General features: G+C 45.0%; 1 protein-coding gene across 3 annotated transcripts in view; it reads right to left on the bottom strand.

Moving 5' to 3' along the window:
- Positions 1–25,830, bottom strand: part of FOXK2 (forkhead box K2) — an 84,693-nt gene that overhangs the window by 33,050 nt on the left and 25,813 nt on the right. For all 3 annotated transcript variants that reach the window (XR_009222773.1, XM_058561970.1, XM_058561969.1), the window contains exon 2: positions 2,496–2,690. Coding sequence is in view for 2 of the 3 variants with exons in the window: in XM_058561970.1 (XP_058417953.1) it covers positions 2,496–2,690 (195 nt within the window). In the remaining variant the exon portion in view is untranslated. The remainder of the gene's footprint in view (positions 1–2,495; positions 2,691–25,830) is intronic.

Below are 25,830 nucleotides of genomic sequence, written 5' to 3'. Positions count from 1 at the left end.
ACTACACCACTGGGCCGGCCCCCAGATACTGTTTTTTACACGACCTTCTACCAGCAAAAAGATTACAATTTACTGAAGGCTCAGATGATGGTTAGCATTTTTAAGCAATGAAGTATTTTCAAATTAAAGTATGTACATTGATTTTTTAGACTTAATGCTATTGCACACTTAACGGACTACAGTACAGTATGAATATAACTTTTTGTGCACTGGGAAACCAAAAAATTCGCATGACTCGCTTTATTGCAATATTTGCTCAATTGTGGGGGTCTGAAACCAAACCTGCAATATTTCTGAGGTCGGCCTGCGTTATACTTTAAAAAAGAGAATGAGCTATTGAAATGAAACAATACCAGGATAAGAATGTTTAAAAGTCCCATAAGTTATAGAACAGTATGTATGGTTACATCTCATTAGTATTTGAGGGAAAAAAAGACAAGCATTGCAAATGTATAGAAAATTTCTGGAAAAAATATCTAAGAAACAATAGTTACCTCCAAAACCTGACCTGGAAAGGAGGGATCCAGGAGATGGAGAGGGAGGAGTAGGGAGGGCCCTGCACACTCTGTAGCACCTCTTAGACTCTCTACCATGAATATGCACTCAACTATTAAAGAAGTGTTTACTGCATGCCAGGAACAACTCTTAAAGCACCGGAGAGAGACAGGAATGAGAAAGACAACAAGACTGCACACATGGACCTCACATTTTATGATTTTAAAAGCTAGCTAACATTTAAAAAGTGTCAACCTGGGGAAGGTAAGTGGCCTGCTGGCTGGATGATGGCTCTAGAAAGGCAAGTTTGTGCCACCCGTAAGCCGCCCACAGTCGGGCCTCCACTCTGCGTCTCATCTAGCAGAGGTGTTACACTGGTCAATGCTCGCGATACTGAGAATGTCACAGGGTGTGGGGAGGGGACGAGCAAGGAAAACAGGATGAAGACGGAACAGAGGGTGAGGAGAAGCTGGGCCAGGAGCTGATCCAAACCCTGAAGTTTCCAAACACCCCCCTGCCCTGAGTGCCCATGGAACTTTCCATCTCCACGCTGCTCATCTAGTGTCTCGGTGCACCCATCTCCAAGGCTGCTGCTCCTATCACGAGCTGTTATCCCACTTGCTAAACACAGGCTTTTGAGCTCCTCTGTGAATTCTGCTCACTTTCCACACAGCACTGAATAAAAATCTGGCCGCCGTGTTGCTGGCTTTTGCCTACCCAGTGGCACTTACTATCTGGTCCATTTAGTCACACACAGACGAATTCAACCAAGTGGCAGAGACAGAGGCAGCTTCCTCAGCAGAGCAGCCATGGGAGAAGGCAGAGAAGGGTCTCAACGCCAACGGCAGCTGCATGCCCAAGGTGCCAAGCACAGGACAGTAGCCAGAGGCCAGCAGGCTGCTCCCTCCATTTAACCAATAAATGCAACACAGACACCTTTCCAGAAGGCCTACTATTGATGCTGGTTTTTAAGAAAGGAAACAGAAGTACTGGACTAAAGGCATAATCCAGAGCTGCCAGGTCCCTTTGTGCCCTCATTTGCTCTGCCTCATGCAGGGGCAACCCAAGTGGATGAGATGGCCCTTCCCACTTCCCAGCTATGCCCTGTGTACAGACCTGCACAGCAAGAGCCTGACTCTAGAGAGAAGCAAATGTATTCGTTTCACACCTAAGTCTAACATCACTCACAGCTAAGAAGATGCCTAAGTACATATGCCACTCTTCTAAGAGCCAACAGAACATAAAAGGATTGACCTGTCTGAGCCTTGCCCCACGGTCACAGTGGACCCACATTCACAGTGGAGTTCTGCTTCAACCACACGCTGCAACCTAACCCAAACCAAGAACACACATCTGCAGGGTTCCGTGGCTGTTCTTGACCTGACTCGCAGCTACTGTCCTCTGAAAGCTTGGCACAACCTGACTGTTGTGCAGTGGGTTCCAGTTCTGCTGCAGAGTGTGCCCTGAAGCTGCCCTCCTCTGCTTCCAGTCTCTCTTAGGATATCACGACAAACACAAGTTTGTCACTTCACTCTGGTCAAACTCATCAATCCAAAGTAGAAGTCATCCAAATTGACATGAAATTGTAGCATGCTAACAAAACTCAAAATTTTTTTTGTATGAAAAGGAAAACCTATCTCAGACTTTAGATCAATATGACAAATTATCTGTCCCTTCAACTTATACTCAAATAAAAAGAATCTGTAAGTAAAAACCAGGAACATTTGGGAACTGTGTTTCATAACACAAGAAACTGAGAGCAGACAGTGTTTGGAAACTAAATGGTATTTTAAGTGCCCTCAGTGTCTCCCTCTCCACGTACTTAAGCCACAGAGAAGGGAGAAGGCATTGCTGTGTGCTCCTGCCCATTCCTGTGACTTATGATGGCTTCCGAAAATCCCAAGGCAGGAGGACTGAAATGTGGATGTGGTCATGAACATCACAGCATGCACGTCCCCCCACCACACAGTGATCCCCACCTGCCATGGAAGCTGCTATACCTGATGGTTCCTGTGGGGGAAGGGAGGGGGCTGATGAGGTGGGCCATGGTGTCTGGAATGTTGATGGTCAGGGGCGAGATGTGGGCCTGCACGGGCTTCACTGGGGACTCAGGTGTCTCCTGCTTCTCCCTCTTCTCGCTGGACAGGGCAGTGAATGTTATCTTGATGTTTGTGCTCGGGAACCTGAATGTGCACCTGCAAAAGAAAAGCCAACTGTCAGTGCCCGTCTTCCGGACTGGAGGACAAGGTGTCCCACTCAGAGCAGGAAGCAGAGCCCGCATGTCCCCAAATGCACTGAAGCCTCCTCTTGTGTGGAGTCCTTGAGAAGCCCACTTCAAGCTCATCTCATGTGTTACGAGTCACTTAATGAAACCACAAACAAGGCATTTTATGACTTTAAAACACTAGTAAACAAAAACATTATTTAGACCAGCCAAATAGGAAAATAAAAGTATAGCAGACTCACAAAAGACTCAAAGACCACTTAATCTGCATGACTCCTTTCAAAATAATTGTACAAATATGTTTTAGGTCATATAGTAGATGTAAAACCACTTAGTATTCCTTTAAAAATAAATATATAAATATATCTGAGTCATTAAGCAACACACAATTTTGTGGCTATTTCTTATTTAAGAAAGAAAAATCATTCCTTTTTTTTCAAAAAAAATCCTATCACTTTTTTCACTGAGGAAGCAAGCCAGAGATATTAAATTTCAGGGGAAAAGGTTTACAATTTAACACTCTGGTTCCACTTTAATATAGCTTCCTTGACACAACTCCAGTATATTTATAAAAAAAATTAAAAAGAGTATTGCAAGCCAAATACCTTCAAAGAATAAAATTTAAAAATAGCTCCATAGACTCATGGTCTCTGAGTCTGGATTTCACACCCAGTTAAACAGCGCCTTATTTGTGTATATTTAAATGGCCAAACGACCCGCCAGTGGTGCTCAGTTGACCTCTGTGTGGCCATCCTGGGGCACCCATAGTGGCGGCCGGCTCTGCCCACCACCCTGTCCTGCTGGGGTGCCCACCAATGAAGGGCCCAGCATGTGGAGGTCACACGTCCCTCCCACTTCCAGTGGATCTTCAAGGCGGTATTTCCCAATGCTTTAGCTGGGGCAAAAAAGGACGCCACCCAGCAGGGTTTTGACACTGGCTGCCTGGCTTCCTCCCCTCACACTCTTTCCTTTGAATTCACTGCCAGCAGGCCTCTGTCCCTTTACTTCCCTCATAAGGCACAGTCGGTCAGTCCTCCACAGTCTCAGTGGACGGAACAGAACCTGACAAGCTACCACCTCCTTCCTGAGGTCCAGCACTCACACTCTTCCCTGTTCTACCTCTGGGGGCTCCTTCTCAATCCCGTACTGAACTCTCCTCCTTTACAGTCCCAATGCCCAATGCCCCAGGCTGAGATTACAGCTTCTGGGCTTCTCCATCCACATTCACTCCCTGGACGAGCTCAACCAGGCCTGTGACCTGCAATTCCAGACACACTTCAATGACTCCAAAATTCAGATTTCCTGCACTCCAGAGCCCATCTCCCACTGCCTTCTTCATGCCTCCCTGTGCACCCACACTGGGCATCTCTAACTAGATCCGGTACTGGCTCCTCCCCAGAGCCCCCTTGGGCAGTGAGTGGCATCACCCAGTTGCTCAGGCCAGAAGCGAAGACTCATCCCATCTACCTGCTGGTGCCATGAGCTCTCACCTTCAAAACACGCCCATCATCAAAACTGAAGATGTCTGCTCTGCCAGAGACCCTGCTAAGATATTGAAAAGACAAGCCACCTTCTCCCCTTGTTCACCTTCTAGGAGAAAATTTTTACAAATCACATATCCAACAAAGGACTCATATCCAGCAAGAAAACAAACAATCCACTTAGAAAATGGGCAAAAGACTTGAAAAAACACTTCACCAAGGATATACAGATGGCAAATAAACACATAAAAAGATGTTCCACATCACTAGCCATTAGGGCAACGCAAATTAAAACTGCCATCAGATACCACTAAATATCTATTAGAATGGGTAGTATTTAAAAGACTGACAACACCAAGCAATGGCGAGGGTGTGGAGAAATAGATCTCTCCCACCGTGCTAATGGGAAGGTAAAATGGTGCATCCACCAGGAAATCAGTTTGGCAGTTTCTCATAAAGTTAAACATATGTATATCATACAACCAAGCAATTGCACTCCTGGGTATTTACCCAGGAGAAACGAAGACCTACGTTCACACAAACCTGCACACAAGTGCAGCTTTATTCGTAACAGGCAAACACTGGAAACTACTCCAACATCCTTCAACGAGAGAACGGTTAACAAACTGTGGTTCTTCCACATCTTGGAACACGACTCGGCAAAAAAGAGGAATGAACTATCGATACAGCAACCACTTTGTAGGGCATCACCCTGAATGAAAAAAGCCAGTCCCCAAAAGTTACATCCTGTATGATTCCATTTACATAACATCCTTGAAATGACAATTATAGACTTGGAGAGCAGCCAGGTGGCAGGCAGGGGTGGAGGGGGAGGGCGTGCAGCCCCAAAGGGGGTGCCCCAAGGAGTCCTCTGTGTGATGGAGCTGTTGTCTGCATCTCTACCATAACATGGTTGCACATACCTGTACATGTGACAACATGTCACAGAATCACAAACACACCAAAAAACCAATGCATACAAAAAACAGTGGGAAAACCCATTATCTCTACAGTCCCAAACCACTAGTTCACACACCTCCACCTCAATCTGCTCCTGTGTGGTGGTTCTCAGTCCCCAGGGACATTGAGCCATGTCTGGAGACAGGCTGCAATCAAGTAGGTGGAGGCCAGGCAGGGATGACGCTAACATCCCATCATGCAGGGATGGCTGCACCACAGAGAGGAGATGCCCCAGGCACGCCTCACCGCCTCCTGCCCCGCCCTTCTCTCAGGTTCCCACTCAAGCCTGTCTGCACCCAGAAGCCAGAGCGAGTTTCTAAAACAGCAAGATCTGTACGTGGCGTTCAATGATACAAAAGGGCCAGAGGGAACGTCAGCATCTGTCCCTCCTGCCTCGGGCACAGGCGTTTCCTTTATGAGATCCCTTGGGTGCCATCCTTCCACTGCTCCCAACTCCCCAGAGGCTTCCAGCCCACTCTGGGTGGGTCAGACCCTATGTCTCCTACCTCTCATCCCTTCCTCCCCTTGATCACTGCACAGGGGGTTCCCCTCTCACACCTTACCCATCGATCCAAAGGCTTTCCCTGACCACCCTACCCTGTTCTTCATTTCACTATGGCCATGTGACTGCACGTCACACATGCATTTGCTCGTTGTCACCCCCAATGGCATGCAAGCTCCATTTGAGCAAAGCCCTTGCCTGCTGGGGTCACTGTTATAACCTGGAGCCTAGAAGAGTCCCTGGTATGTATAAAGCAGGCCCTCAGCGCACACTCGTTGAATTAATAAAAAAGTGCCCAGTTTCATGTATTAAAAAGGTAATTAAGAGGCTGGCCCGGTGGCATAGTGGTTAAGTTCACGTACTCTGCTTCGGCAGCCCGGGGGGTTCGCAGGTTTGGATCCTGGGCACAGACCTACGCGCACTGCTCATCAAGCCACGCCTTGGAGGCGTCCCATATAAAATAGAGGAAGATGGGCACAGACGTTAGCTCAGAGCTAATCTTCCTCAGCAAAAAGAGGAAGATTGGCAAGGGCTATTAGCTCAGGGCCGATCTTCCTCACACACACACACACACACACACACACACAAAAAGGTAATTAAAATAAGCAAATCACATGAATACAACAAATGAGAAGCCCATAATTGAACACCTTGCAACTGCCTCTATCACTAGCACAAGACTTGAATAATCAACTCTAGGCCTAGAAAAGAAGGGGATTAAGAACCCCACTGGTGCTGGCCCAGTGGCGTAGCGGTTGGGTGTGCGTGCTCCGCTACGGCGGCCCGGGGTTCAGATCCCGACGCACCACTTGTCAAGCCATGCTGTGGTGGCTTCCCGTATAAAGTGGAGGAAGATGGGCACGGATGTTAGCCCAGGGCCAGTCTTTGTCAGCAAAAAGAGGAGGACTGACACAGATGTTAGCTCAGGGTTAATCTTTCTCACACACACAGAAAAAAAACCAACCACCACATGGCAATGGAAATAGAAGAACATAAATAAATTGAATCCACAATTAAGCAATAAAACTCATTTAAAACAACAAAAACAGAACCCCATTGGCCAATAAATTTTTAGCACAACATATATGACAATTATGGGAGTAAGGATAAGGTTCCTCCTTTTTCTCCCTTATGTAGAAGACAGTTTTTGTTTGGGTTACCCAATGTTATATGCCCACAGAAACTCCACTTAATAACTTTTGAGCAAGCTGCTGTGTTAAATGGAAACTCAGCCTATTCCTGAGAAGGCCAGGAAGGAAGGTGGAGCCCAGGGGCTCACCGGTACTGAATCCCACCATGGCACAGACGGGACACCAGCAAGACCCAGGCCGCAGCGATAAACAGACATGGGAAAACCCACACAGCATGGGCACGTTCTACCTTCTTGGGTTTGAAAATAATGTCCTATAGACACTGATCCTCCTACGTATAACAAGGTCTATTCTACATCTTTCCAAATTATTAACTGAACCAACTAAGACCAAGAGAGAAAGAGAGACCTCCAGTGATATCCAAGCCAAAGGAAACACAAGGAGCAGCAAGGGAAAAGAAAAAACTAGTAAACAAAAGATGCCAAAATGCTTCAAGCTGCACCACAAACAGTACTGTTGAAAAGCCTTAATTAAAAAGCAGTGGTGTCATCCTGGGACCCACAACATGCAGCAACAATTCAAGAGATGACTGTGTCTACACTGAAAACACAATGCCAAGGTCAAAAGAGCTATCCAAAGTCTGTCAAGAGCAAAGTTCAAAAACACTTTGTGTTAAGTGGCATTCAATGTTTGTTTTAAACTTTCCGTTTATTGCTACATTTTCAAAGAAAATGGATCACCTGCCAGGTGTTTCGATCCCACTCCATCTGATGCCCTAGCTCCATATGAAAGTTACCTGCAGACCCATCCACTGTGTCAGGGCACAAAGTGCCCAGTGCATATGGTGGCTTGTCACCTCTGAGACGGTGGCATGAAAGCTGGCCTGGAAGGAGGATTCCACCAGGATCTGTGAGCCACCCAAAGCTCCTACCAGGACTCAAGGCAACCATCTCCTGGGTCCTCCTCTCTGCTAACAAGGTGACGTTCAGGGAACCAACCAAATAGGATCAACACCAATCTGTCACACCAGCATAACAGTGGACCCAGAGGCAGAAACCAGGTGAGACACCGGCAATGCTCTCTTTCTTGTTATCACAAGGAGGCCCTGCCCTGTGTGTAGACCCTAAGCAAGACCAGCACGGCTCTGCCCTCCCTGATGGGCTCTTTACACAGTGACAAGACATAATTCAGGAACCACAGGGCAATGGGTGCTCTTTGGGAGCCAAGGAGTCCAGTAAGACAGGGAGATGGGGCCTTCTGAGCTGGCGGAGTTGTGGAGCCAAGTAACTGAGATAAATGGAAAGATGAACAGAATGAACATCAAGTGTGTAACTTACAGAAACCAAAACTTGTTGAAAAATTGTATTTATCAATTTGTTGTTAGGGCTGTGGGGTTGATTCCAACTTCTAGCGACCCTGTGGACAGCAGGGTGGAACACTGCCTGGTCTTTTGTGCCATCCTCTCACCTTCCAGCACTATATCAGACAACACTCTGCTGCCAGCCATAGGGTTTTCATGGCCAAGTATTTTGGAAGTGGGTGGCCAGGTCCTTTCTCCTACTCTGTCTGGTCTGGAAACTCCACTGAAACCTGTCCACCATGGGTGACCCTGCTAGTATTTGAAATACCATGGTACAGCTTTTAGCATTACAACAAAATGCAGCTGCCACAGTATGACAACCAACAGACAGGTGGTGTGGTTCTCTGGGAACCCACCAGACCACCAGTATTTATCAATACTGATGCTAAAGATACTTATTAAATCAAATTAAATATTGTACTACTTTGTCTGCCACACAGGTGAGAAACCACACAAAGAAAAAATAAAAAATAAAATTAGGGGCCGGACCGGTGGCACAGCAGTTAAGTGCGCGCGCTCCGCTTCAGCAGCCCGGGGTTCACAGGTTCGGATCCCGGGAGCGCACTGACACACTGCTTTTCAAGCCATGCTGTGGCGGCATCCCATATAAAGTAGAGGAAGATGGGCATGGATGTTAGCCCAGGGCCAATCTTCCTTAGCAAAAAAGAGGAGGATTGGCACTGGGTGTTAGCTCAGGGCTGATCTTCCTCACAAAATAAATAATTAATTAAATTAAATTAAATCAAATCAGTGAACCTGGAGTTAAGATTATCTGTAACACTCTTGGTAATGATTTTTTTAACCAAATAAAAGCAATTTGGGACAAAAGGTGTTTATCAAATCTGAATGGAAGCAAAACTGTTAGAGGACCTGCCAGGAGACTGGGCCATCATCCCCACAAGATTGTCTATCAGGCCCCCAGTCTCTATGACACCCGTGACAGCTCCTGAGCCCGTCCTCAGACGACAGTCATCATTCTCCCCTCACCAGGAAGGCCGGGCCATTAGAACAAGTTCTGTCACCTGGCACACAGGCCTCCAATCCTGCAGAGCAGTGATCTCTCTGTGCCTCAGTTTCCTCATCCATAAAACAGAGATGATAGCGTCTCTCTGAGTGTCATGAGATTAGTTCAAATAATATTTATCGAACACTCAGATGTTTATTAAAATGGAAAAACCAACTACCTTCAGTTCCACTTCAAGATGTCAATACTGACTTTTCCTACAGATGGGCATCTGTTGCTGGCTGCGCTGTTTGTGCCATCACCACCCTGAGAACTTACAGAAAGACCAGCCTTAACCAGACGAACAGCACACACCCTGGCCCGTCCTCCAAATGCTGCAGACGCAACACACAGCACTGTGCACAATTCCAAGAGGGAAACTCGAGAAAGGAAAGCTCTTCCCTCTCTCAGGGGGCACGTATGTGTCTCTCGGTATTTATTTTTGTTTTTCACAAAATAGGACCACACTCTCCATGTTGGTCCTCAGCTTGCACTTTCCCCAAGTGTCACCCACAGAGTCTGTGTATACCAACTCAGCTGAGTGCTGCCTTTGGGGCAGGGCACCACCACATCGAGGACATCCTTCCTCTGTGTTTGATTCCCAACGTTTCTAATTAAAGACAACGATTGACACTGTCGCATGGCTACCTCCACAGCACAGGCAGTGTCTGTAAACCTCGGGCTCCAAGGGCACACAGGGCGTCTAAAATGAGGCAAGGCACTGCCAGGCCACCTGCTGACAGCCTCTGACACACAGTGTGCAAGAGCATCCTGTCCTCTGTCCTGGCCATCAGTGGACACTGCTGCCACCAACTCCACTCCCTTGACAGGTAAAAATGGTATCTCTGTGTTTTCATCTAAGAGTGAACACCTTCTCATACACGTATGAGCCTGGAAACATTTAAAAGCTACCCAGGCATCCTGGTAACTTTTTATTTTTTTTAATCTGGGTTCTGACTACATTAGTGAGTTCCTGTTTGTGAAAATTCATTGAGTTATACATGTATGATATATACACTTTTCTGTACATATAGTGTACCTTCAATAGAGAGAGTTTTTTTAAAAATAAAAAAGCCATCTGTGTAGATGGATATAGAAATTAGCAAAATGTCAATAATGCGACAGGGGGTTCACAGACCCATTTTCTTTCTTTTTTTTTTGTGAGGAAGATCAGCCCTGAGCTAACATCCATGCTAATCCTCCTCTTTTTGTTGAGGAAGACCGGCTCTGAGCTAACATCTATTGCCAATCCGCCTCCTTTTTTTCCCCAAAGCCCCAGTAGATAGTTGTATGTCATAGTTGCACATCCTTCTAGTTGCTGCACAGACCCATTTTCTATACTTTTGTGCTAACAATGGCCTATTTCTTTACCTGCATTGTGATTACACGGGTACCCATGTTATAATTATAACTGAATTTTCTATGTAGGTTACGTTCAAAGCAAAATACATTACAACCGTTTTCAAGTTCTCTACGGAGTCCAATTAGTTATAAAACCCTTGCTCCTCTTTAGGGTAGGTGACTGACTGCTGCCTGACTTTGCTAAGCTAGAAATAAAAAATAGTGGAATAATTTTGATTAGTTGCCTCACAAAACTAAAAAGAGCAGCAAAACATGATAACAGCATGAAGCTGAAGATAAACCTAGGTGAACAGATCCTCCCCAGACCTCTGAGTTCCTCACACCACCACTGAGCAGCCTGGATTTCAGGGCTGGAAGGCCCATTATGTCTGTGCACACTGGTCCACTTCCCTGCACCGGCTCTGACCTGGCCAAAGCCTGAGGTGGTCTCTTCCCTGGCCCTGCAACTTATTCCCACGAAGCACTTCAAGTCAGGGTGAGGGTGTGAGTGCCTGGAAGATACCGGACTGATCTGGAAAAGCAATTGCATGCTGCCATGTTCACACTTATCATCACAATACCTAACATGGTGTGTTCTTAAAAATACTTTGATTCTCAAAGATCTGTAATGAAGCTCAGTATATGAATATGAATCTGTTTAGGCGACTCTGAGAAATATGACAAAATAATAGAAGAAAGGGAAAGATTAAGAAATGAACAATAAGAAAAGCAAGCCATGGGGCTGGCCTGATGGTGTAGTGATTAAGTTCACGCACTCCACTTCGGGGGCCCAGGGTTCGCAGGTTCAGATCCTGGGCACGGACCTACGCATCGCTTGTCAAGCCATGCTGCGGCAGCCATCCCACATATAAAGTAGAGGAAGATGGGCATGGATGTTAGCCCAGGGCCAATCTTCCTCAGCAAAAAAGAGGAGGATTGGCAACAAACGTCAGCTCAGGGCTAATCTTCCTCACCAAAAAAGAAAGAAAAGAAAAGCAAGTCTGACAGCAGGAAGCAGAATTGCAAATCCCTAAGTACAAAATGACCAGATATGTGTCTCACGGGAGAGGAGCCTGGAGTGTTGAACACCTCTGAGAAGCTGCACATCTCTAACCACAAATCAAAACTGACGGTGGTAACAACAGCTGATGGTTTTAAACTTATGTGAAGGACTCTGATAAAAATTAAGTTTCCTTTACTTGAACAAATGTTAACAATTTTAATATGAATTCAGAGTTGCAAATATCCTTCTCTCACTTCTCCATTATTCTCCTGTACTTGGTGAAAGGGATTTTTCTCGTTGGAATGGAAACTCTTACAAATGAGATATGCACGCCAATGGCTTGGGTCTAGAGCTTTGAATTTACAGATTCCTGAAGCAGCTTTAAGGATTGTGAAGACCCGTTTTTTATGTACAAAGCCAAGCCTTGCTGCAACTTAACTAACATCATACAGCCATGCAGAAACAAGCCATATTTAAACAAGTCTCCAACCAAATAGAAAGTTAAATTTAGTGACAGCTCTATGCAAAACAAGTTCACTAATTAACTGATTAGTCAAACTCCTGCATTCCCTACAACCAGTTTTCAAAAAAGTGTGTCAGAGCTGCTCACTACATACAACCTACCAATGTGATGGGATAAATGCCCTTTTCCAGAACAGGCTCTTGACTGCAAGAGCTTCTTTAAGTGATTCCAATGGTGTCTGCATTTTTTTTTTTAAGTTTTTTTTTTTTTATGAGGAAAATTGGCCCTGAGCTAACACCTGTTGCCAATCTTCTTTTTGCTTGAGGAAGAGTGGTCCTGAGCTAATATCTGTGCCCACCTTCCTCTATTTCGTATGTGGGTTGCCACCACAGCATGGCTTGATGAGTGGTGTAGGTCTGTGCCTGGGATCTGAACTTGTGAACCCAGGCCATCGAAGCAGAGTGCACCAAACTTAACCACTACGCCATGGGACCAGCCCCAGTCTCTGTATTTTTCAAGAGCTCATTACACATTCTGAGGTCCAGAAGCAAAGGAGTCCAGCCTCTTCCCACCCATACTCGAGAATCAGGACCTCATAAATGCAGACCTATAGACAGACCCCTCGTTTCACAAACGAGGACGCAGACCTGGAGGCATCGAGGAACATCTGCCGGGAACCTGGATGAGCAAAGCCACCCACTGTTCAATCAGGCCACTTCAGAGGTGCAGCTGACCTCAAGAAGAGGTTGGCTCATGTGTCCTTTACCCTACAGAGGAGGAGATGAGGCCAGGAGCTAAGGCGAGGAGCGGCAGATCTGGCCCCCTCCAGTGCCGCTCTGAAAGGTAAGCGCAGCAGAGCTGCCTTTGGCCTTGGCACCCATGGACTGCAGAGGACAGCCACCACATCCCTCAGCCTCTGAATATCCTTCTCTGCCGTGGCACAGATTACTCAGATATACTCCCGGAGTTGGAAAAATCGCCCCACGACAGGGATCCATTTCTGCCTACTCAAAAAAACACATCTGAATACAAACCAGAGTCATTATTAAGATAACTCCGGAGTTGCTGTTTTTAAAGAGTATTTCAGAAAATTCAACAAACTCTTTACAGTTTGTTATTTTACCTAATTCAGTGATCTACACAGCACCTACTCAGTTTGATGCCTTGAAGACGAGGAGACCGCTTTGGAGGGAACCAGAGTTAACTGCAGCGGTGCAGGGGAGAGACCCGCAGACGCTTCCCTCACTGTCACAGCACAAAGTGGCAGCAGTGTCCCCACTGTGGTGCGCTGAGAGGAGACAACCTCACCCCTGTGCTTCCTGCTAAAAATAACTAACCCAGATCTCACCAAGAGGAAACATCAGGCAAATCCAAATGGAGGAGCATTCTACAAAATATCTGGCCTGTCCTCATCAAAAACATCAATTTCATGGAAGACAAAGAAAGGCAGAGAACAGTCACAAAGGAGCAGAGCGTTCCCTGCAGCATGAGCCTACTCTAGAAAAAGGTCTTGTTTTTCTTTTGCGATGAAGGGCATCAGCAACGGATCACTAAAATCTAAATAAGGTCAGCAGGTTAGTGTTGTATTGACACTGACTGGTGTTGGTACCTGTGCTGAGGTTATGGAAGAGAATGTTTTTAGGAAATACACATGGAAATATTTTAGAGGTAAAAATGCCTCATGTATGCAATTTACTTTCAAAAGTTTCAGGAAAAAAACAGATAAAGCAAGTGTGGTATGTTAATATTTTGGGAATCTGGGAAAATGGGAATTCTCTGTTCTATTTTTGCAACTTTTCTATAAGTCTGAAGTAATTTCAAAGAAAAAGAAAAAAATGTGGAAACTTTCAAAACATCCAGTGCAAAGCTCAATGACCTAGGCGCTGCCACTCTGGGAGCTGTCCGTCATCAGCCATGACGAGGTGAGAACACAGAGTGTCTGGAAACCATTTCACTCTTCCCATTTGATTATATTTTACAGAAGTACCAGTCCATGATGGACTGGACCTTCACCAGGGACAGTCTGAGAGCCCTGCTCTGAGACACACTCTTATCATCCTCTCTCTTCCCGTGGATGTCTATGGCATTTCAGAATCCCCTCAAATTCCAAGGACAACTCTGTGGGACACCTGACACAGTTATGAAATGTCACCTCACTGCAATTCTCACCAATTCCTGACCCTCATCCAGGGCCATTGTGTGTCCCTGATGGTCAGCCTTGGGCTAAGCAGGAAAGTATGACCCCAGTCTTGGGGTACACACGACAGTGTCATGGCCACATTCACACAAGTGACCCTGACGCCTGTGCACTCTCATTCACCCAGCACAGCTGATGTCTATTAAATCTAACATCATCCTGCCACTGGGCTTCAAAATTATGACCCAAGAAGGTGCGGTTTGTGGTGACACCATACTCCGTACTTTGGATTTCTTCTCCCCTTGGAAGAATATTCGTCCCATCCTAAATGTAGCAATATGCACACAGAACAGTATCTCCCAAACCATGTTCCTCAGCACAGCATTGAGTGCCTGACACACAAAATCCACCAGCCAGCACAGGCTGAATCTTGCTACAGTAACAAATGGCCCCAGATCTCTGGGTCACGGCGAAGGTTTGGATCGAGCTTCTGCCATTCACTCACTTTGTTAGAGGCTGCTCTGCTCCACATGTCTTTTGCTCTGGGACCCAGGCTGATGCGGTGGCCCCATTTAGGACATTGCCGGTCTCGAGACAGAGAAAAAAGACAGAAGGAAGTAGCAAGTCCCATGGCCATGCCTGCAGTCAAGGCAGGACCTCTCCCAAACGATATCACCTCCCTTGTGTTAGCAATCCCAAGAGATATCTGCAAAATCATTTCACCTATGCAATTAGCCTCAGAGTCACTGAGCTGAGTTGCTGACCTGTTCTCCAGGGCAAGAAATGAGAGACCAGCAACTCTAAATAAACCATTCACCTGTTACAGCTGACAAAGATAATCTAATGTGAAGGGGAATAAACTCTAATAGTTTAATCTCAGGATTGGAAAAGGAAAAGGTTGTATTAACAAAAATAATGTGTTATATGGAGTGGACAGAGTTCTGAGGCCATCAATGACTTGGTGTGAGCAACAGCGATCACCAAGAAAAGTGGAGGGCAACAGAATCTTCATCTGCATTTGGGAAAACATGTGGACAGTTACACTGATGAGTGGACTGGGAGGTAAGAGTGAGAAGGAGGAAACCAGTGAGGAGGCTCCCAAGGAGCCCAGGGCGTGTGGCGTTCACACCACACAGGGCAGTGGAGACAGACAGAGAGGAGGGGGTCAACTGGTTTGGGAGATGGAAATAAACGGCCCTGCTGATACACTGATACGTGCGGACACTGAGGGAAGAAGACTGCAAGATGACTGCCTCCATGTTTCTGGCTCATGTGACTAAACGAACGTCAGCACCAATTACTGACCTGCGGATGGATGGATGGATGAGAAACAGGACTGGGGCTGGCCCAGTGGCATATTGGTTAAGTTCACACACTCCACTTTGGCAGCCTGGGGTTCGCAGGTTTGGATCCCAGACATGGACCTACACACCACTCATCAAGCCATGCTGTGGTGGTGTCCCACATACAAGATAGAGGAGGACTGGCACAGATGTTAGCTCAGGGCCAATCTTCCTCAAGCAAAAACAGGAAGACTGGCAACAGATGTTAGCTCAGGGTCAATCTTCCTCACCAAAAAAAATGCAAGAAGGGGCCGGCCCGGTGGCGCAAGCGGTTAAGTGCGCGCGCTCCGCTGCGGCGGCCCGGGGTTCGCTGGTTCGGATCCCGGGCGCGCACCGACGCACTGCTTGGTAAGCCATGCTGTGGCGGCGTCCCATATAAAGTGGAGGAAGATGGGCACCGATGTTAGCCCAGGGCCGTCTTCCTCAGCAAAAAAAAAAAAAAAAAGAGGAGGATTGGCGGATGTTAGCGCAGGGCTGATCTCCTCACAAAAAAAAAAAAAAAAAAAAAAAAAAATGCAAGAAAAAGAAATAGGCCTGGGGTGCGATGGCTAAATGGACACATGATCTGTGAGGTGCCCATTACCTATCATCACCCCAGGGGGCGTCCAACTGTCCCTTAGTGAAGCCTGGACGGAAACAGACCTCAGCGTCCTCAGTGTAGAGAGGGCGTGTGCACCAGGCCATGGAATAGAAGAAGCCTGAGAATCTCAGCAGGTCTGGTGGAAGAGAACAGCCTTCGGGACTCAACTGAACATTACCACGAAGGAAGAACACTAACATGGGAGTTTAAAAATGGGTTCTAGTCCCAACTCTGCCACAACGGCAAGCCATACTTCTTTATTTTCTACAAAAATGGAAGAAAAGGGGTCGGCCTGGTGGCACAAGCGGTTAAGTGTGTGCACTCCGCTGCTGCGGCCCGGGGTTCGCCGGTTCAGATCCCGGGCGCGCAATGATGCACCGCTTGGCAAGCCATGCTGTGGCGGCGTCCCATGTGGAGTGGAGGAAGATGGGCATGGATGTTAGCCCAGGGCCAGTCTTCCTCAGCAAAAAGAGGAGGATTGGCAGATGTTAGCTCAGGGCCGATCTTCCTCAAAAAAAAAAAAAAGAAAAAAGAAAGGAAGAAAAATTCCTCTTCTTTCCAAACCCTGAGGTGGACTGAAGCTAAAGAGGCACTTTAAACGGGCCTACTTTCATCATTCTCTTCTACTAGTTTCCTCTAATTTATGAAAGAAATATTAAAACTTATAATACAACCTTTCATGACTAGTAGCCCTTAATTCATCAATTTGTCAGTGACTCATAAATTACTCCCCACACCACGGTGCCTTTTCCATTGCTCTAGGAGCAACACACCCACACTGCCGGTCAGTCATGCTTACAGGCCACTCTGAACCGAGGGCCCGAAGCTGCCACCACCATTGGTATGCAATGGCCCAGAGACTGGCGGGCGCACCCTCACCCCAGAAAGGGGTCTGCGCCAGCTCAGGGAAGGGCTGCGCTGCTCCCTGGCAGAGAAGGCAGCTTTGAGAGGCCAGTGGAGACTTACAGTGCCCAAGTTACAAGTAGAGAGCCTGACCAAGTTTAAGACAGTTTAGGACAATAAAAAATACACTGGAAAAGAAGTCAGAAACCATAAACAGTCCATACTTTTCTTTGTCACTCTTCAGCAATAAACCTCAAGCAACACATCACTTCAGCTTGAACTTCTTATCCCTAGCTAAAATTAGCTAAAACGCTAATTTTCTATGAAAACTCATGAAACACAACGGTGTTTATTAAAGCAGGCCATGCTATTTCAGTTTTTGTTAGGTTTAGCATGAATCCTCCACCCAGAGCCTCAAACAGCTGTTTCGATAAGACACCTGCAACCTGGCTCAGACACTGGCTGGTGTCTCTAGTCTTTGAGTGAAGCCCTTCTACTGCATATTTTACTTCGAAATGACTTAGAAACTACACAGCTTATGAAATAACGCTTTTACATATAGACAGGGCCAGCTGCAGGGGCACATGGCTAGTGTAGTCACACAGGCGCTGTGCTCACAGGGCCTGCAAATGAAGTTTAATGTTCTACTGCTACCATCTTGAAATTCATAGTAATTTTATCTTTGAACCTGTGTTTTGTGAGGCCCAACAGGACAATGGAGCCCGGCCCAGGGCTTGGAGCCTCAGCTCACACACATCTTGCCTTCCAAACCCCCTTTCCCGCCACGACCATCCTCTGTCCCACGTGGGGCCTGGACAGGGGCAACTTGGGCACCTGGCAGGGTCTACACTTGCCCCATGAGTATCCCTTTGCCTAAGAAAGCTCGATATTAAATAACAAAAACACAATGGCAGGTTGAGAGAGAGACCGCAGAAGAAATGAAAACCATTTTTCCTGCTTTTTTTTTGTGAGGAAGATTAACCCTGAGCTAACGTCCATTACCAATCCTCCTCTTTTTGCTGAGGAAGGTTGGCCCGGGGCTAACACCTGTGCCCATCTTCCTCTACTTTATACGGGATGCCGCCACAGCACGACTTGACTAGCGGTGTATCGATCTGCGCCCGGGTTCTGAACCTGCGCATCCCAGGCCGCCAAAGTGGAGCATGTGAACTTAACCACTACGCCACCGGGCCAGCCCCTTTTCTCCTGCTTTCTTAATCTACTTTTTCTTTTTGCACTAGACCCCACATATTATGGAGCCAGCCTTGTGTCTAAGGCATTAGACATCAGGAAATGCTGCATTTCCACAAACAGAGCTGCTTTTGTATCCACAGACCAGTAACCATTGATTCCAGAAACATTCCTGACCCAATTTAGGGAACTAGTGTTGGGTTCCAGCAGCTTCACAAGCAGCTGCCCACTGCTTCTGGGGTTTCTTTGGCTGGGAGAAGAATTTTGTTTGCTTGTTGTCCCCTCTCCCCCAACTTGCTGCACTGCAATTCCATCCATCAAAGTGCGGGAAAGAGCTGCCTTGTCTACACCTTGGTGTGACAATCTGCCGTTGGGGGAAAGGCTGGCTCCAAAGACCACATCCATCAAGATCCTGATGCCAGGTGAGGGCAGCACTGGGTATTAGTGTGGTTGACTGGGATGCTTTGTAGTTCCAGTAGCCTTGTAAAATATAGTACAAATTCTACTTTAATTTTCAGTATGTAATTTTCAGTCATCCAGGACATGTTCTAGACTAATGAAGATTTCCACTAGTGGTGAGAAATAACCCCCTTAGCCCTCTCTCCTCTGGATCACAAAACACCATATCCACAGGCTCCTGATGCAGACGGTGGGTAGACTCTCTGGCTGTCTTGCCAATGGTAGCAACGGACAAGCTCACTAAGCATACAGTAGGTGCTCAACAAGAAGCAATTACTCCTCTGAGGTAGGACTGCTCTTGCGATTACTCTATCCTAAACTTGCCCAAATAACATTCACGTGAAACCAAAGCAGTCTCTCCAACAAAGTCACACCTCACCCAGACTGAATTCCTAAGAGAAGCTGTGGGGCAGTGCCTCCTTACTCTACTCAGTTTATAGTAATTCCTTCTGCTAATGCAGAAGAGCAAGATTTTTGACTGTATACATCAAAGTGAAAAATTAAGCAGTAGTCAATATATGAATATATACAATAAATGAATAGTACACCACCAAGAAATGAAAAGGCAAGGGACAGAATGGGAGAAATATTCACAATACATATATCTCACAAATGACTTTTTTCAGGATATGTAAAGAACTCTTATAATTTAATAATAGAACACAACCCATTAAAAATGGTCAAATAGACCGTCACTAAAGAAGATATAGGAATGGCTAACAGGCATGTGGAACGATGCTCAACATCATTAATCATCAGTGAAATGCAAATCAAAACCACGATAAAGATACCACTACACATCCAAAGAATGGCTAATATAAGAAGACTGACAAAACCAAGTGTTCACAAGGATACAGAGCAACTAGAACTTTCCCACACTGCTGGCAGGAGTACAAAATGGTGAGATGGCTTTGGAAAAGTCTGTTGGCTTCTTAGTAAAGTCACTCCACTCTTAGGTATTTGGCCAAGAGAAATGAGAGTATCTGTCCATACAAAGACTTGTTCACAAATGTTCCCAGCAGCATGATTCATAACAGTCCAAACTGCAAACTGCCCAAGTGTCCAGTAACAGGTGAATGGATCAACCAATGGTGGTACATCCATACAAGAGAATACTTCTCAAATACCACTCAATAATCACAAAGAAAAAACTGTCCAAACAAGCAACATGGATGAATCTCAAAAACACGTTAATCAAAAAAAGCCAAACTGAAGAGTATACACTGCATGGTTCAATTCATAAGAAATCCCAGAAAAGATACAACTAATCTACAGTGATGGAAAGCAGATCGGTGACTGCCTGGGGCTTTTAAGTGGGATGATAAGGCTGACTGCAAAGGGGCAGGAGGGAGATTCTGGGGGAGACAGAAATGTTCTATTACCTTGATTAGGGTTTTGATTACACAGATGTATATATCTGTCAAAACTCTTTGAAAGGTATCCTTAAAATAGCCTTCTTTTATCCTATGTAAAGTATACCTCAAAAAGCATTTACTTAGGGCTGGCCCCATGGCTTAGTGGTTAAGTGCGCGCGCTCCGCTGCTAGCAGCCAGGGTTTGGATCCCGGGCGCGCACCGACGCACCGCTTCTCCGGCCATGCTGAGGCCGCGTCCCACATACAGCAACTAGAAGGATGTGTAGCTATGACATACAACTATCTATTGGAGCTTTGGGGGAAAAATAAATAAATAAAAATTAATAAATATATAAACAACCAGAAAAAAAAAAGTGTTTACTTAAAAAGAAAAAATCTGGCAACAATACATTCATATATGTATAAATTATATTACTGTATTACACATTATAAAACCCCAAAATAGCAACCAAACAGGATGAGAAAAATAACCATAAGCATATATTTTTTCTAAACTCTAAAAGACGACTTTGATCTCTTTCTGGGGTGCACACGTTCACTTTGGAGACTAACATACTAGAGAAAATGTCACTTTTGTTTTACTTGTGAGGTTCCAAACACAAGGAATATGTCTAGGATTGTGAGGTTTTTTTCCCCAGTTCTATTGAAATATAACTGAGATGTAACAAGGTATACGTGTAAGGTGTACTACATAATGATTTGATATATGTATACACATCTTCCTCAATTTACGATGGGGTTATGTCCTAATAAACCCATCATAAGTTGAAAACACCATTAAGTCAAAAATGCATTTAATATACTAATCTACCGAACATCATAGCTTAGCCTAGCCTACCTTAAACGTGCTCAGAACACTTACATTAGCCTACAGTTGGGCAAAATCATCTAACACAAAGCCTATTTTATAATAAAGTGTTGAATATATCATGTAACTTACTGAATATCGTACTGAAAGTGAGAAACAGAATGGCTATAAGGGTACAAAATGGTTGTAAGTCTATCAGTTGTTCACCCTCATTGAGTGCAGGCTGACTGGGAGCTGCGGCTCTCTGCCACTGCCCAGCATCACAAGAGAGTATCATACAGCATATCACCAGCCCTGGAAAAGATCAAAACTCAAAATTCGAAGTATGCTTTCTACTGAATGTGCATTGCTTTTGCACCATCGTAAAGTTGAAAAATTGTTAAGTTGAACCACTGTAAGTCAGGGACCTTCTGTATACTGCAAAATGATTACCACAATAACGTTAGTTAACATTCATTACCTCACATAGTTACAATTTCGTGTGTGTGTGGTGAGAATCTACTCTCTTAGCAACTGTCAAGTACATAATACAGTACTGTTAGCTATAGTCAGCCTGCTGCACATGACATCCTCAGAACTTACTCATCTTGTAACTGGAAGTTTGTATCTTTGACCACCTTCACCCATTTCCCCCATCCTAGGATTGTGTTTTTTAAATCATTAATAAGGCTGGCAATTACAAAGTATTGAGTTTCTTATTAAAAGGTGAGTTTTTACATGTTTAACATTGTGGTAAGGCATTTCATTCTTAGGGTATTTTATAAAAAGATTAATTCCCACTTTATGGGTAGAAAAACAAAGCATTACCCAGAAGGAAATTTCAAGGTCTGCTTTCTGAAACAAGCAGTCTGACACGATGTCACTCTCCACCACACTGAGGTACTGCAACGAACACCTTTAGACTTCTCACTTACCAAGTGAGCTGCACACAAGAGGTGTACATTTGCTGAATCTGCAGGAAAGTCTTCCTAAAATACTATACTAAATGGCCAATAAGCACAGGAAAAGATCTTCAACATCATTAGTCATCAGAGAAATGCAAAGGAAAACCACAATACCACTACATACCCACCAGAAAACCCAAAATGAAAAAGAGAGAAAATGCCAATGTTGACGAAGCTGTGAAGCTGCTCTATCTTACAGTGTCGATGGGGCGTAAACTGTACCAAGCGTTTTCCAAAGTGGTTGCACCTACGAAAGCTGAACATACACACATCCTGTGAGCCAGCAGAGCCACAGAGCCAAGAAGCACACCCAAAAGAAATGTGGGTGTGCTCATCAAAACATAGCTACAGGAATCTCAATACAATTTTTAATTAAAAAAAGTCTTCCTGGGCCGGCCCTGTGGCTTAGCGGTTAAGTGCACGCGCTCCGCTGCTGGCGGCCCAGGTTCGATCCTGGGCGCGCACCAACGCACCGCTTCTCTGGCCATGCTGAGGCCACGTCCCACATACAGCAACTAGAAGGATGTGCAGCTATGACATACAACTATCTGCTGGGGTTTTGGGGGAAAAAAATAAATAAATAAAATTATTAAAAAAAAAAAAGTCTTCCTACCTAAAAAATAACTATAAAATCCTCATAGCAGCATTATCCATTATAATAGTCCAAAATAAAACTACCTAAATGTCCATCCATAGCACAATATCAAATTGTGGTATATTCACATTATTGTATACTTTACAGCAAGGAGAATGAATGATCCACAGCTAAGTACAAAAATTCAGGCTAATCCCACAAACATTTTATTCAGTAAAAACCCAACACCACCTCCTGAAGTCCATTCTGTATGATTCCATGTATATGAAGTTCAAAAGCAAACAAAACAATCTATGGTTTAGAATTCAGGAGAGGGCCCCTCCACGTGGCTGGGAGGGGCACACGGTGGGGTGGGCTTCTGGGGTGCTGACGATGCAACGTTTCTTATCTAGGAGCAGATTACACCGCAGGTTCTCATTCAGCTTTCCACTTCGGATCTATCTGTGCACTCTTCTGTGTGTAGATTATACTAAAAACAAACAAAAAATCGTGGGGGGTGACAAGACTACAGACTAATCAAGAAACTATTCCAGAAGTCCAGGCGAGAAATCACTAAGTCAAGAGGTATGTAGAAGAAGGAAGGGTAAGGGACAGATTTGAGAAATGTTCAAGTGGAATAAACAGGACAGATAAATAATTCCACACATTCAGAGAAGCTGAGTAGACTGAGGAGAGGGTGAGTCCACAGTCCTGGATGGACAACATCAGCTCACAGGAGGGAAGGAGGACACATGAAACAGATAGAAACAGCAGGACTGCCAACTCATAGCTGGAGGTTCAAAGCTACTGAGGACAGCCACCTCTCAGCATCATACTCTTCATATCCCCACCACAGTGACTTGCCTTCAAGTAGCCTCTATGCCAATAGAGGCCCACAATCCCCTGCTCACAAATTCTAAAAAGTAAACAGCTCCAAAAAACCTGACCTGAAATCATTTGGCAGTCAGTTCTGACCCGAACTGAGAAGGAGCTAGTGATAGCCTCTAATTATCCCACTTAGAATATTTATGTGTTTTCCAACAGAAATTCTAATGTGTTGGATTAGAGGGTGCTGGGAGTGTGAAATAATATACAATACACACATTGTACTACTTTTCTAAAATCCACACTACTCTGACTCTGAAACACCTCTGCTTCCATGGGGTTTGGGTGGGATCTGTGGAGGTACTGCCTGCTGGGCTAGGCATGATGCCATTTCCCTAGGAATTTCTCCAGAAATATTCTGATTTGTTTAAGGGGAAACTGGACGGCTTACATCAAAAAGAAGAAATCCATTAAGCTACTGTCCAGAGTAGAGTATCAATTAGTATTTTTGTTGTCATTAATAGGCAATAAATGCACAAGGTATAAAATCAAAAAGCTACAAAAGGGCAAAAACAGCAAGACTCTCTTCCCTCCTACGGTCTTCCCACTGCTCCAGTTTCTAATGACAGCTATCAGAGTAGACCCCAGAACTATTCAAGTAAACAAGTAAAGAGAAGCCTGCATTGAGGGGCAAAGGCCCTGGGCTCCAAGCAGACAAGTGGTATCTGCCTCTCTGCTCACCGCCATTTCTCCAGCTCCCCAACATGGCGCCCCCCCCAAAGGAGGTGGTCACAAAGCCCCCTTGAAAGAAGCATTTGGGGCTGGCCCCGTGGTATAGTGGTTAAAGTTTCACGTGCTCCACTTCAGCAGCCCGGGTTCGCAGATTTGGACCCTGGGCGCAGACCTACATCATTCATCAGCCAAGCTGTGGTGGTGACCCACATACAAAATAGAGGAAGACTGGCACAGATATTAGCTCAGGGCAGATCTTCCTCAGCAAACAAAACAAAAAAGAAGCATTTGTCTATATGCAAAAAGTTCTTTTCACCTACTGCCTCCCTGGTAACTAGAATCCCACTTATGGGTCATGTTTGACCCATAATTTGATCAGCCTCCATAAATGACCAAATTACAATGTGTTTTTCTTTTTTAAAAGATATTTCATCAGGAAATTCTGACATGCTACAACACGGATGAATCTTGAGGACATTATGTTAACTGAAATAAGCCAGACACAAAAGGACAAATATACTGTATGATTCCATATGAGGTCCCTAGAGCAGTCAAATTCATACAGACAGAAAGTAGATTGGTGGTTGCTGGGGATGGAGATGGGGTGATGGGAAGTTACTGTTTAATGGGGACAGAGTTTCAGTTTTACAAGAAAAGAGTTTTGGAGGTGGATGGTGGTGATGGTTGCAGAACAATGTAATGTGCTTAATGCCACCGAAAAATTGTTTAAAAATGGTATGGATGGTGAATTTTGTTATGTGTATTTTACCACATACACAATACAATACAATTGTGTCTGGAACACAGTAAGCACTCAATAAATCTTAGCTATTGTTAATTTCTTGTTGTTTTTTTTTAAAGACCTTTCATCAAGAGAATGAGAGGACAAGCCAGACTGGGAGAAAATATTTGCAAAAGACATACCTGATAAATGACTCTTATCTAAATTACACAAAGAACTCTAAAACCTCAACAAGAACCTGATTAAAAAATATGCAAAAGACCGAACAGACACTTCACCAATGAAGATATACAGATGGCAAATAAGCACATGAAAAGATGGTCCACATCATACGTCATTAGGGAAATGCAAATTAAAACAATGAGATACCACCACACACCTATGAGGATGGCTACCAGAATATCAACACCACCAAATGCTGGTGAGAATGTGGAGCAACAGGAACAGTTTACTCATGGTGGGAATGCAAAATGGTTCAGCCACTTTGGAAGATGTTTGCCAGCTTCTTATACAACTAAACATACTCTTACCATACTATCCAGCAATCATGCTTCTTGGTATTTACCCAAAGCAGGTGAAAACATGTACATACAAAAACCTGCACATGGATGGTTTTCTTTCTTTCTTTTTTTTTTTTTTGGTGAAGAATATTGGCCCTGAGCTAACACTTGTGCTAATCTTCCTCTATTTTTTATATGTGGGACGCCGCCACAGCACGGCTTGATGAGCGGTGTGTAGGTCTGTGCCCAGGATCTGAACCTTTGAACTCCAGGCTGCCAAAGTGGAGCCCACAAACTTAACCTCCCCATTGGGCCAGCCCCTGCACACGGATATTTATAGCAGCTTTATTCATAATTGTTAGACCTTGGAAGGAACCAAGGTGTCCTTCAGCCAGTGAATGGATAAATATTATCCAGCACTAAAAAGAAATGAGCTTTCGGGCCAGCCCTGTGGCCCAGTGGTTAAGTTCAGTGTGCTCTGCTTTGGTGGCCCAGATTTGGTTCTGGGGAGCGGACTTACACCACTTGTCGGCGGCCATACTGTGGCAGCAACCCACATACAAAATAGAGGAAGACTGGCACAGATATTAGCTCAGGGTGAACCTTCCTCAAGCAAAAAGAGGAAGATTGGCAACAGATGCTAGCTCAGGGCAAATCTTCCTCAGCAAAAAAAAAAAAAAAAAAAAAAAGAGAGAGAAATGATCCTTCAAGCCACGGAAAAGACATGGAGGAACCTTAAATGCATATTACTAAGTGAAAGAAGCCAATCTGAAAAGGCTCCATACTGTACGATTCCAATTACATGAGATTCTGGAAAAGGCAAAGCTATGGAAACAGTAAAAAGACCAGTTGTT

The sequence above is a fragment of the Diceros bicornis genome, chromosome 18 (assembly GCF_020826845.1).
Source record: "Diceros bicornis minor isolate mBicDic1 chromosome 18, mDicBic1.mat.cur, whole genome shotgun sequence".
Classification (NCBI taxonomy): domain Eukaryota; kingdom Metazoa; phylum Chordata; class Mammalia; order Perissodactyla; family Rhinocerotidae; genus Diceros; species Diceros bicornis.
The sequence above is the reverse complement of the archived record's forward strand: the minus strand, read 5'-3'. Positions and strand labels throughout refer to the sequence as shown.